The sequence below is a fragment of the Oryx dammah genome, unplaced genomic scaffold (genome assembly GCF_014754425.2).
Source record: "Oryx dammah isolate SB20612 unplaced genomic scaffold, SCBI_Odam_1.1 HiC_scaffold_26, whole genome shotgun sequence".
Classification (NCBI taxonomy): Eukaryota; Metazoa; Chordata; class Mammalia; order Artiodactyla; family Bovidae; genus Oryx; species Oryx dammah.
In genome coordinates, this window is record NW_024070210.1 from 95,834,212 (window position 1) to 95,848,513 (window position 14,302).

A 14,302-nucleotide genomic window follows, 5' to 3' on the forward strand; every position below is an offset into this window, starting at 1 on the left:
AGAAAGGCATTAAAGACATAGAGAAGACAGGGTCAGAGAACAAATTGTTTTGACTATATGAAAATTAAATACTTTTGATTAAGGACCTATATCCAAAATATACAAAGAACACTTGAAACTCAAAAATAAGAGAACAACTTTACAGAATTAGCAAAAGATCTAAAGAGACACTTCACTAAAGAGACACTTCACTAAAGAGACACACAAACGGCAAATGAACAGATAAAGATATGCTCAACACCATATGTCATTCAGTTCAGTTCAGTTCAGTCACTCAGTCGTGTCCAACTCTGTGCGACGCCATAGACGGCAGCCCACCAGGCTCCCCCGTCCCTGGGATTCTCCAGGCAAGAACACTGGAGTGTGTTGCCATTTCCTTCTCCAATGCGTGAAAGTGAAGTCGCTCAGTCGTGTCCGACTCTTCGAGACCCCATGGACTGCAGCCTACCAGGCTCCTCCATCCATGGGATTTTCCAGGCAAGAGTGCTGGAGTGGGGTGCCATTGCCTTCTCCAACAACAGAGTACTATTTAGTGATAAAAAGAAATGAGCTATTAAGTTATGAAAGGACATGGATAAAACTTAAGTGAATGTTACTAAGTGAAAGAAAAGTGAAAGTCACTCAGTGGTCTCCGACTCTTTGCGAGCTCACAGTCCATGGGGATTCTCCAGGCAAGAACACTGGAGTGAGTTGCCATGCCCCCTTTCAGGCAATCTTCCCAACCCGGGGTCAAATTCAGGTCTCCTGTGTTGCAGACAGATTCTTTACCAGCTGAGCCACCAGGGAAGTCCAAGAATGCAGGAGTGGGTAGCCTATCCCTTCTCCAGTGGATCTTCCCAACCCAGGAATCTAATCCAGGTCTTCTGCATTGCAGACAGATTCTTTACCAGCTGAGCCACCAGGAAAGCCCAAGAATACTGGAGCAGGTAGCCTATCCCTTCTCCAGGAGATCTTCCCAACCCAGGAATCTAATCCAGGTCTCCTGCATTGCAGGTGGATTCTTTACCAGCTGAGCTACCAGGGAATCCCACTAAGTGAAAGAAGCCGGTAAGAAAAAGTTACACATGGTATGATTCCATTAGTACCTAACATTATGGAAAAGGCAGAATTATATAGACAGTACAAAGATCAGTGGCTGTCAGGGACTGAGGGAAAAGAGGGGATGAGCAGGTAGAGCACAGGGGATTTTTAAGACAGTGAAACTGTCGTCTGATACTGTGATGGTAGACACATGTCATTACTGTGTACTTGGTCAAATCAGTTGAGTCCGACTCTTTGCAACCCTCTGGACTGTAGCCCACCAGGCTCCTCTGTCCACGGATTCTTCAGGTAAGAACACTGGAGTGGGTTGCCGCCCTCCTCCAGGGAATCTTCCCGACCCAGGGATCAAACAATCCCATGTCCCCTGTGTCTCCCGCACTGCAAGAGGATTCTTTACTGCCCAGTCACCGGGGAAGCCCTCAGCACTGTATGCATTTGTTGAAATTCACAGAGCTGTACAACAAAAACCGTGAACCCTAATGTAAGCTATGGACTTTAGTTACAAAAATATATCAGTACTGATTCATCAACTGTAGTTTTTAAAAATCCACACCAATGTACGATGTTAACAAGAGGAGAAACTAGAGAGAGGTGGGGGCAAGGGGAGGGAGAGAAGATATATGAGGACTCTTCACACTCTGGGCACACTTTTTTTTGTAAACTGTTCTAAAAAAATTAACTCTATTTAAAATTAAATGTTTTAGTGCACCAAGAAACACCACAAACAAATTTGAAAGGCAAAACACAGACTGGGGTAAATATCTGCAGCCTATATCACAACTAGATACTATTTTTTCAATACTTAAAGAACTTTGATGAATCATAAAGGAAAAATGTGAACAATTCAATAAAGAAATAATTCAAACACCCAAAAATCTTATTTAAAATTTTCAGCTTCATTAGTATCAAAAACAAAAATTAAAACAATGATATAACTTTCAAATGTATGAAATACATTTTCAAATATAATAATTAGTATTGGCTAGAATTTATAATTAGGTATGGGAAAACTGACACATAGCCTATTGGTGAGGGTGTGAACTAGTAGTTTTTCTGGAGCAGACCAGCAAAATGCTTCGTAACTTTTAAAAATGTTCCTAGCCTTTCAAATTTTGCAATTTCTACTAAGGCAAATAGCATGGATATTTGTAAACACGTTTCTTTCGTGTTTTAAAAGCAGCCCCCTCCCCATCAAGAAAGAAAAATCAGTCCAAATTTTCAACCACTGAAGATTTAAAAAATTATTTTGTCAAATTGATATGTAGGCAGCCTATGAGTTAAAATGACAATAAAAAAAGAACAGTTACCTGGATCATATTGCTTTACATTGTTCTTTTTTTTTTTAAAAAAATCAATGAATAGTATCAATTCCATGGTGTCATTTTTGTTAAAAACAAAGAAGCAAATACAGAGAAAGATGGAAATTGAGACAAAGACAGATACCGGGAAAACTAGACATCAAAATGTTACCCATGGTCATCTCTGCATGGCAGCATTCCAAGAGATTTTGCTTCTCTTTTTTGTGCTTTCCTTATCTTTCCAAATTTTTTACAGTGTGATCATTTGTTATTTCTAAAACTAGAATGATACGAGTTTTAAAATTTTCCTTTGCTAGTGAAAGAAATATCATCGCTATAGTCCATGATACATTTGCCTCATGAATGCTTTAGCTATGCTATGCTCAGTAATTTAGTTGACTTTACACTTGGTTGAAGCTGACAGTGTATAGTTAGAAATATTCAGGTCATTACAGAGCCTCAACAGGTAATGCTCCATTATCTTTCGACATACTTAGTTGCCTTAGCCTGAGTTTCCCATTCTACTGGATAGTTTTCGCTGTGTGAATGACCCATATCCATTCTATCAGTGACCACTTTGGTTGCTGTTAGTTTAGCACTAGTGTGAAAACTGTAGCTTTAAGCATTCTTGCACATTTCTTCTGGCATGTATGTGCTCAAATTCCTCTTGAAGATATATCTAGGAATGGAATTTCCGGGTTCTAAGGTATTCTGATGATCAACATTATAAGACAACAAACAGCTTTTTAAGTTGTAACAATTGATACTCCTTTCAACAGTGTCATTTTCTAACACTTGTATTTGTGAGAATGCCTACTCTTTGACAACAGAGTAGGTTGTCACTGTGACCTTGGATACTCATTTCTCAGACTGCTTAATAAGCTTAAATATTTCTTCATAAGTTTGTTAGCCACATGTGTTTCCTTTTCTGTATAACATCTATTCATATATCTTTTACTTGTTTTTTTCCTATTGTATTTTTCTTATTTATCTGTAGGTGTTCTTTATATATTTGGGGTACTCCCATTACCACTTATTGTCTTTTCTTTTTTGCTTAACTGTTTCTTTAAAATTTATTTATTTGTAATTGAAGGACAATTGCTTTACAATACTGTGTTGGTTTCTGCCACACAGTCCTCTTTCTGCTGAGACTTCATGCTGACTTTATGAGTCAGTGCTATCTCCTCCTTCACAATTTGTTTGCTTCTGTTTTTAACATGTAGATGCTATCTGCCAACGGAGAAGGCGATGGCACCCCACTCCAGTACTCTTGCCTGGAAAATCCCATGGATGGAGGAGCCTGGTAGGCTGCAGTCCACGGGGTCGCAAAGAGTTGGACACGACTGAGCGACTTCGCTTTCACTTTTCCCTTTCACGCATTGGAGAAGGAAATTTCGGCAACCCACTCCAGTGTTCTTGCCTGGAGAATCCCAGGGATGGGGGAGCCTGGTGGGCTGCTGTCTAAGGGGTTGCACAGAGTTGGACACGACTGAAGCAACTTAGCAGCAGCAGCTATCTGCCAAACTCAGCTACCTGAACAGAGCCTCTGCCATCTACTGCTTCTGCATTCAGAGAGCACCTAGAAAAGTAGTAGGTGGTTCTCATTTACTCAGGAGATTCTCACTAATTATGGTAATTATGTCACCGCTTTATGATTTATAGAGTACTTGAGTTTTATTGCTTCAAAAATTCAAACTTTGCTGAGATGTACCATATACATCATTAGCCTGCTATGGTTACAAGTTAATAAAAATGAGAACTTAAAAGGGAAGTTGCTATTTTAAAAGTCTGCAAATCTTAAACACCCATGTGAGTGAAATGAAGTCGCTCAGTCGTGTCCGACTCTTCGAGACCCCATAGACTGCAGCCTACCAGGCTCCTCCATCCATGGGATTTTCCAGGCAAGAGTACTGGAGTGGGGTGCCATTGCCCATACTTACTCCTAAAAGCATCAAGATGTCACTTTTTCTTTTAAAGCTTATAACAACCTAAACAGCCAACTCCACCAGCGGCTATAATAGTTTTTTTGTTTTGTTTTTAAATGACTCAACCAAAAGTCAAAGTAATTAGGAGACATTAGTTCATCTTTCTCTTAAAGATCCAGTAACAGAGGAACTCTATTGTAATCATCTATCCATCAAAAGGCAGTTTTGACTAAGCACCACCTACACGTACTCATAAAGCAACACTGGCTCAGATGCTATGAAAGATACAGAAAAAAAAAAAAGTGCCAACATAACCTTGACTTCCAGGAGCTGGTAATCTAGACAGAATTTACATGGAATTACGGAACTTATTGAACATATTTTTCCCCCCACTAAAAAAAAAAAATGTTTACTGTTTACTAGTTTGAGAGAGGGCCTTCCCTTGTGGCTCAGTGGTAAAGAATCTATCTGCCAATGCAGGAAACGTGGGTTTGATCCCTGGGTTGGAAAGATCCCTTGGAGAAAGAAATGGCAACCCACTCCAGCATTCTTGCCTAGAGAATCCCATGGACAGAGGAACCTGGGGTTGCAAAAGAGTCAGGCATGACTTAGCAACTAAACAAAAACTCTGAGAAAAGCAGCATCACAGGCTCAGAAGGTACTTAAAAAAGGACAGTCCAGACCCTGACCCTCAACTTGCCCTTGACCTAATCCAGAAATGATTAGGATCTAGCAGCTCAAGAACTTGAATACAGGGATGCACAGGATGCTGGGGAAGCTTGGGAGAGAGAGAGTCAGGGAAGACTTCCTGGAGGAGGAGGCACTGCATTGAGAAATATAAGAATCAACAAGTTGGGTAAAAGGAATGGCAGGATGTGCAAACTGAACATGCAAGAGCCTGACCAAGAGGAGAAGAAGAAGAAAGTGTAGAAGAGGACAGAGATGCTGCTAGAGCAGCCCTTCTACTCTGAGAAACAGTCAAAAGCCCCGAGAGGTTGTCAAGAGATGCACTGTTAAAGATAGGGTGTGAACTTTGGACTTTATCCCCAGGGCATTGGGAAGCCACTGAAGAGTTTTAAACAGGGCAGTAACACGATCAGATTTTGCTTTGGAAAGATCCCTCAGGCCTCAATGTGGAAGATGAACTGGAGGAGACAAGAGGGACGGTGGTCAAACTAAGCAAGGTCAGTTGTGGTCGAGACTTTGGTGATATGAACTAGGGAGAATGAGAGGGATGGGGAAGAAGTGGGTGGAGGTGGAGATAATAAGGAGGTGACTAACTGGATGGAGGAGATGTTTTGACAGACGAGGATATCAAGAATAACTCTGGACTTCTCCTTATCTAAATAAAGATAAAGAGAAATTTTCTTGACTAGACAAGGGTCATCTTGAGATCTTCCGGCCACAGAAGTGCCAGAAACTTGGTTTCCATGCTCAGATTCCTGTTGCTGCCAACTTTCTTTGCTTCTTTCCTTCTTTTTCTAGTTTTTTTTTTTGGCCGTGCTGCGTGGCAAGTGGGATCGAGGATCTTAGTTCCCTGGCCAGGGATTGAACCTGTGCCCCCTGCAGCAGAAACTCAGAGCCTTAACCACTGGCCTGCAGGGAAGTCCCTGCCTCCAACTCTCTAAGTGACAGGTATAACCTCTGGGATTCACAAGCAGGCCACGGCTGGCCCCCGTTCCTTCACTCCCCGTCCCTCCTCAGCCAGAAGGCTTGAGCGGCAGAGGCCCTGGCTACGCAGCATTCGGGAGCCTGGAGCGCCCTAATTTTTACTCCCCACCTTCTTCCACTGTCTGCCAGTAAAGGCCAAGCATACTTTCCCCCAAAGACTTCGACTAAATAACCTTTCAGAGGAACAAAACACACTGACAGGATACCCTCAAGCGAGAGAGAAAAAACATGGAACAACTTTCTGAGCTGAGCGGCTCACATAATTTTAAGGGCATTCCATACAGATCTACGAGAAATAAAATGTTTACATAGTCCCTCGAGGATCGTATTCTGTTCACACATGATTCCAATTTTATACAATAAAAATTCACTGATGGGACCCCCAAGTTCTAATCCAACGACTCACAGCTAAAGAACATATGTTGAAAAAAACAACAAAACCTTCCTAAAGGGAACTGGAGTAATTCATGCAAGCGGTTAGAAGGATCCAGAACATTGCATTGCATGCTTGCAGTATGAGATGAAAGGACAGAAAGCCAGGGAGAAGGCAAGGTCTGGAGGAGGTAAGCCGCCAGTGAGCACCCAGGAGGAATCTGAAGCCGGGAGCCCTCTGAGCACCAGCTAGTCACGCGGCACCATGCAGAGAAGGAGCAGACAGGCCTCTGCGTGTTTAGGAATGTGTAGGACACAATGATAGGAAGCCAGCGGGGCTGACTCCAAAACAGCAAAATGCCAACGGGTCCTTGGAGGCCCATCTAGGTATCTTTTGATCTCAACCTGGAGCACCCATAATAGGAAATCAAACCCATTGTAAGGGAAGATACCTCACCTGTTTTTGGAAGAGGGTAACTGATATTAAATAAATCCTCCAGAAAAGAGAAGATGGGACCTGTGATGTTCAAAGCAAAGTCTGCGTTTCCCTCTGCGATGGCGTCTTTCCGGGCCCAGATGCGTATCTAGACAGAAACAATTAAGCAGTGATTAGGAAAAGCAATATGTACAGTGATGTTTGAAAGTGGCAGCCTGCTTGCTCCGATTTCCTGATGCTCTGGAGCCAAAGGTTATCTTTTCAGAAGAAGTTGCATGACAAAATGTTTACATGTGTCCATGCGAAGAGAAAAGCCCTGGAGGCTATTCATTAAGTTGGGAACAGTGACTCTCCAGAAAGTGTGTTATTTCAATCTTTTGCAATAATGTGTAAAACTTCTATAATTCAAAAATAATCCTGGTTGCGGGGGGTGGGGGTGGGGGTCTTCCCTGGTGGCTCAATGGTAAAGGGTCAGCCTGCCAATGGAGGTTTGATCCCTGATTCAGGGAGAGCCCACAGGCTGTTGAGCAACTAAGCCCGTGTGCCACAGTCACCGAGCCTGTGCTCTGGAGCCCGCGAGCCGCACTAGAGGCCGTGCTCCATAACGAGAGAGGCCACAGCGATAAGAAGCCCGCACACCACAGCGAGAGAGCAGTCCCCGCTAGCAGCAGCTAGAGCAAAGCCTGCATAGCAACGGAGACCCAGCACAGCCAAAAATACATAGAAAATAAATTTAAAAAAAAAATCCTGGGGAGTGGTATCTACCCCCACAGAAAACATGGATTCTATATTAGAGTCAAAGGGCTCTTGGGATGCTAGCTTCCCTTTTCAGGACATATTTCCAGTGATTCAAAACAGAGTTGTGCAGTTAGTAGGGGTTACACAGTATAGAACATAGGAAACACATGTGAATCATGCAAATTTAAAATGATTTGTTAATAAAAAACACGAACGCAAGTGTGCTCAGTCATGTCCAACTCTTTGCAACCTCATGAGCTATAGCCCACCAAGGCTCCTCTGTCCATGGGATTTCCCAGGCAAGAATACTGGAGTGGGTTGCCGTTTCCCACTCCAGGGGATCTTCCCGACCCAGGGACTGAACCAGCATCTCCTGCACCGGCAGGTGGATTCTTTACCACTGTGCCACAAGGAAAGCTCCCAAAACATGAATAGTCCCATCTTATTTTCAAAATTTGAAATAAGGTTAATTTCCTTAATTTTAAAAAGTTCATCAAAAGTCTCATGACTTCTACATTATTGAAGTAAGCAAATTATATCCTCTGGATATGACACTTCCATGTTAGTAGTAGATGGAAAGAAAGCTCTGCCACGTTTCATTAGTTTGGCGTGACTGTATTGTTGTTTGGGTGCTTGAACTTGTTTGTGTTATTTGGGTGACTAATTTGATGTTGTTTTACCATCCACTGGCATTTTATTTTGAAATCATGGTCCTCCTTCAACACCACCATCTGAGCACTTTTAAATGGAATTGCTGGTGTCAGTGCTTAAAAACACGTCTGAAACACCTAACTCTAGAATGAAAGTTAGTGAGGAGGGAACTAAGATAATTGTCCTGATTGTGAATGCAGTTAATTTGAGAAAAAGCTCCCTACAAAACACAAGAGACAACGTGAAGAAAACCAAAAGCATCACAATATCTGCAGATTGCTGCCCCCAACCAAACGCTCACTTGTCTTTGCTTTTATTTCTGCTGGAAAGTTTGTCTTGCGTTTTGTGACTTTTGAATGACATGAGGTCTTCGGAATGCTTCCCTTTCACAAAATGCAACCACCTGTTTAAGAAGCCTCCTGCCTGGATCCTCTCCTTTCTTCCAGCCTCCTCCCACCCCAAGGCCTCAGTCCTGCCCCTGCACTCCCAGTACCTGCCCCGTCTCAAGCCCTCACCTCCAAGGCAAGGTCAGGAGGACATCTAAGCCAGAGCCCACACTGCTGAGCGGAAGCAACAGTCACCATGTTCAGGATAATACGCGCATATTAACTGCAGCCTTTTGGGAGGGAAGGCAGTAATAAAGTGTGTATATAAATTTCCAGTTTATAAGGCTCCTCCCACAAATGACCACTCTAAGCCACGGTGGAGGCAAATGATGACTTCAAGCTGTGGGGGAGGGGCAGGGCAGTGAGGATCACAAATATGTGCGGAACACGTTGAAGAAAGTTCCTTCCAAATCACACCTAGCCCACCAGTGTGTCCCTGTGGTCCTGCTTAGACCCAGCAGACCTCAACCTCTAAAGGAAAAATATCTTTACACGTACACGTGTGTGATAAATTCTACTCAAAATGTTATTTCTGAGAAACAGAATATTTCCTGCTGTATCAGGAAACGAAGATGTTACAGTCGTCAATGATTGCAGCCCTCCCGCACGAGCCGAGGAGCCCCGAGAGTACACAGCAAGGTAAAGAGCACCTGGCCACTAGCAGCCATCAGACTATAATCACTCCCCATGGTGAGCAGCCCCAAGGAAGCTTAAGGTGTGAAAACCACAGGGTACCGGTCCCAGATAGCTGAGGGTTCCCGTCCCTTCATGGCTGCCATAACTGTCGAGTAAAAAAATAGAGCAACCTAAGAGTTGAGAGTTATGGCAGAAATTTTTAGGGCTTCAAGCCCGGGAGACAGCATCTCAAGCAACCAGAGAGAACTGCTCTGAGGAGGCGAGGGGAGGAGTGAGTCCTGAGCTTCCTTGGGGCTCACCCTAGGGAGTGATTGTCATCTAATGGCTGCTAGATGACAGCTATTCTTTTCCTTCCTGAGTTCCCTCAGGGCTCACCAGCTCACACTGGAAGGCTGCAATCGCTGATGACTATGACATCCTTCTCTATTGATATAGCAGAAAATATTCCATTTCTCATTTCCAACCTTAGTTATGCGTGTCTTATATTTATCCTCATGCCACGCATGAACCACATTTTCAACTTTGCTAAATTTTTTCTCTTATTTAGGGAGTCCTTTTTGTAGAGTCTGGGTGCTATTCCAAGAGTACAGTCTGGTTCCCTGTAGAGTATATGGTGAATTCTTTAGCTTTCCAGAACTGAGTCATAGCCAAACACAACATTCCACTGATAAACTCATCCCAAATTTCAATTTTCTGGCTAAGACCATTACTTTCTTAGGCATGTTTCATTTTCTCTTTGCTTCCATGGCAGCTTTCTTTTCACGGTGACCTTTCATGAAGAAACAGATACAATCCGTTTATAAGAATTATTCACCGTGCAGCAGCAGCATTGAGAGCAACAAGCCAACGGAGATGAGGATGCTGGCAGCCATCTCCATCGCTCGCGAGCTCCAAGTCACTCCTTCATACCAGGTACAAAGCATAGGCTTCCACACCGTGTCTGAGTGGATTTATCAACACATGTCATGGATGTTTGACTTGGCCCAAGCTCTGTCTGTGAATATCAAGGATCTACCGGTGATTACTCAATAAGGGAAATCAGGCTGGAGCCAACAGCTGAGGGTGATAATGAGCTGTCCTTTGCATCTGGTGCATTCATCCTTCGGAGGAGGAACTCTGAGCAATTCTCCCCTGGTGATAAGAGCTGGTTCATCCACAGCTTGCTTATCTGCACAAGCCAAAGGCACAAGTTCACAGGCCCAGGAGACAGCCTTAGCCTGATGAGGTCCATTTGATTAGAAAGAACTGGGCCTAAGGCACTGGCCCTTACCCCCACTTTCTAGCATAGGGAGTGAACCAGCCCATAAAATACTGTTACAATCACCTTGATATTTTCCCAAAGGATTGTTATATAACAAGTGTACAACTGGGTGAAAACTAGGTGTTCCAGGACAGAGCACCTATTTCCACAACTCGGGGGAAGTGTTCATTCCCAGCGGGCCCGGTCCTTCATAGGGACGGTGCTTAACCTGCCTGCATTTCAGCCAGAGCAGCTGCCTCAGCTGGCATCAGAAGCATGTAGGCAGGGTACACAACACATAACCTGAGCTTCAAGAAGCTAGCATGGCCCCTTTCCCTCTTCTCTCTGTGCTCTGAAAGGCAGCGAGGGCCCCGGAAGAGGGGGCTCAGAACCGGCCTCTAGGGGACGTGAGGTGCAACCTTTTCATAGAAATCCTGCCGCAGAGCCCCAGCGGGAAGGGCTGCGCTCGGCTCTGCAGCGTTTCGCTCAGAGCAGTGACAGGGCTCGGGGAAGAACCAGGAGAGGTCCGTGAGGGGTGCAGGCCCAGCCCCTGAGGCGAAGGAGTACGCGAACAGTCCGCAGCCAGCACAAACGTCCCCGCACCTGGAGAGTTTCCCTCACTCACCTCCTTGCCCCTCTCGATCCTGCTGATGTGTTCATAGTCACAAATGACAAAGGCAGCTAAGTAAGTGGGCATGTGGGGCGTGGTGTGAAAGGTGGTAACAGTCCACTTGCTTCCGTTCACATCTTCTTTCTCAGACTGACCTAAAGAAATTGATTTTAGTCCAAATCATTGTAAATAAGCAATAAGGAACACAATTATCTACCTTTGAAACAATTTGCCAAGTTTGACGACCATTCAACTATGGTCTTCCCAACTACGCCCCACGATTCAGTGGCTTGGATTTCTCTACCTTCGAGCTATCTATTAGGAAGGCCTAAGGACAGTGTCGGGCTTCTCTCCTAGCTCCATCAGTAAAGAATCTGCCTGCAATGCAGGAGACTCAGATTCAATTCCTGGATCAGGAAGATCCCCTGGAGAAGGAAATGGCAATCCATTCCAGTATTCTTGCTTGGAGAATCCCATGGACAGAGCAGCCTGGTAGACTACTGTCCATGGGGTCGCAAGAGTCGCATACAACTCAGGGACTAAACCATCACCGAACCAAGGACTGGATTCCTGGTTCTGAACTAGCACCATGAATAATGTGGTCTGGGTGGAGGGCAAATCCACGAGCAGCTGTCAGTCAGGCCCGTGAGCTGCTTTCTCTTTCCAGCCACTGCTGTTTCCTACTCCAGCCCGTCTCTCTCAGCACTTAATCTAGAGTTTCCCAGACCCATGGCAGGTCAACAAGGTACAATTCTGCCATTCTCAGGTTTGGGCAGGTCCTCAGTGGAGTCCCGCTGGGGCCTCTGAACCTGAAATCACAAACTTGAAGGCCTGTATGGGCCAGGTGCTCAGTGTGAACGGGCTGATGTCCATAACAGGCGGGGTGGGGACCACAGGGGACAGCCTCTTCTCACCTGCACCCAAACTGGCAGGTAGGAAGTGCAGGGCCAGTGCTGTTAGGTGGTCTGAGTTTCCCCAAAAAAACAAGAATTTTAACTTTTATGAGAAATATCAGAATTTTTTTAAGTTGCATACTAATTCAACCAAAAGGAAAAAAAAAAGTGCTGTGAGCTAACAGCAAAACAACAACAACAACAAAAACCTTGAAACAAGAAAAAAAAAAAAACCTGAAACGAACAAAAAACCCACATCTATGTACCAGATTTAGACTAAATCCACTAGCTTGCTATTGTTAATGATTACGAGACTGAAACCCAAATTAATGGGCAGACAGGATACCAGTGTATGAAAATAGTACAATGTTCCCAGCTCCTAATACAAAAAGGATCAGGATTTACCATCACCAAGATGTGGGTGCTGACACATATCCTAGGTGACCGCCCTCTCTGGTTATAATATACCGTAATTAAAATACATTCTCAATACACTGCCAAGAAAATCTACTGTTGTAAAATCTATTACAGAGTTAAACACACATACACATATATAAAACATGTAATACACAAATATATGTGCACATTAAAAATATGTAATATATAAATAAACATATAGATACAAGATGATAGAAAACATTACTTACTTAGCTTTGGCATGTTAGAAAGGGCCACATAACGTGGATGATGAATGACTGTAATATTAAAAGTTGCCTTCAGAGCTGGCTCATCAAAACAAGGAAAAACATTCCTGGCAAATGTTGGTTCCATCTGAGATGCTAACAGGGCCCTGAAACACATTTGGGGGACAAATCTACTTATTTTTATCTTAAACCAGTGGAAGCAAATGTGTATATATACATATGTATATATACAGAGAGAGAGAGAGAGAGATGGATTATGGCTTAAAATTATCTGAAGAAAGGAGCTGGAATGTTTTCCCCTCATCTTCCTTATTCCCCTTCCCATTATATACACAAATTCCAGTTCTCACTACCCCTGAGATTTCCTGTAAGACCTAAAATACAAAAGAACTCTTTAATTTTCAGCCACAAAATAACATTTACTTCATTACATCATAGGCCTTTAAACCCTTTCACAAACAAAATAGGAACAAATATGCAATGCCAGGCTTTTGAGAACCAAAGATTTTTTAAGCTAGGATTAATTCTTTGGGGATGGCCTATTGCTTTAATTCCCCACCAAAGTGCAAGTCAGAAGAAGAATGTCTATATTTTTATGTTTTTCTCACATGTTCCTTCTTCTTCCTGGTTGGAAATTTTAAAAGGTTTTATTTTGCATACCCTTGGTGCTAAACAATATAGACATATCCCAACTGAACAAAACAACTTTCATTTGCATGTGGGTGGATTTGTCGAATCCCTCATCCTCTGCTGCCTTCTTCTTCTTCTGCCTTCAATCTTTCCCAGCATTAGGGCTTCTTCCAATCAGTCAGCTCTTCCCATCAGGTGACAAAACCACTGGACTTTCAGCTTCAGCATCAGTCTCCATCAGTCAGAGGATGCCATGGGTAGATAGTGTCACTGACTCAGTGGACATGAATCTGAGGTAACTCTGGGAGATGGTGAAGGAAGGGAAGCCTGGCGTGCTGCAGTCCATGGGGTCGCAAAGAGTCAGACACGACTTAGCGACTAAACAAGAGTAACAATCGGATCCTTACTGCTCCTTCCTGCATCTTCACGGAAAAATTCCAAAGGGACATTATCCCACAATGGATTGGTGATTTACAGGGAAAAGCTTAGGAACAAGAGTACCCTGAGGAAATATGGAGGTTGCCAGTTTCTCCCTCTGTAAACACTGCTGGAGACAAAACCATGGGTGCTTTCTCCTCCAAAGAAACCTGCAGTCTCATTAGCCCATTTTCAAGACTCTGTGACCTGGGGATTGCTTTTAGGTGACAATTACGGATGCTAAATTCCCTTTTTTCTCCTAAGGTGCTGAAACTTAATGTCTCTCATTCTAATGTCACTCTAGCTTCAGGCCCAATTCTTCTTCTTCTTCTTTTAAATGTGGACCATTTTTAAAGTCTTTAAGGAATTTGTTACTGTCAACTACAAATTGGCACTTCCCAAGAGCACCTCCTAGCGAGTGAACAACAAGAGGATTTGCCAAACGCCTCTGTGGAGACTGAACCCTGTGCAGCTGCAGCTGCTGACCTTCAGCAACTGCTGAGGGAGTTCAGGGCGGGGTGAGGCACTCTGTGCTCCAGGGAATCTGGTGGAACAGATCTTTCAGTTCAGTTCAGTTCAGTCACTCAGTCATGTCCGACTCTTTGCGACCCCGTGGGCTGCAGCATGCCAGGCCTCCCTGTCCATCATCAACTCCCAGAGCTTCCTCAAACTCATGTCCATCAAAATGATGATGCCATTCAACCATCTCATCCT

At 43.8% G+C, this 14,302-nt stretch overlaps 1 protein-coding gene across 1 annotated transcript in view; it reads right to left on the reverse strand.

The window, feature by feature from the left end:
• Window positions 1-14,302, reverse strand: part of LOC120853622 (aminopeptidase Q-like) — a 70,011-nt gene that overhangs the window by 35,141 nt on the left and 20,568 nt on the right. Inside the window, exons 2-4 of the mRNA XM_040227589.1 lie at window positions 12,545-12,687; window positions 11,020-11,159; window positions 6,765-6,891 (exon numbers count right to left, since the gene is read on the reverse strand). Of these exons, the coding sequence (XP_040083523.1) occupies window positions 6,765-6,891; window positions 11,020-11,159; window positions 12,545-12,687 (410 nt within the window). The remainder of the gene's footprint in view (window positions 1-6,764; window positions 6,892-11,019; window positions 11,160-12,544; window positions 12,688-14,302) is intronic.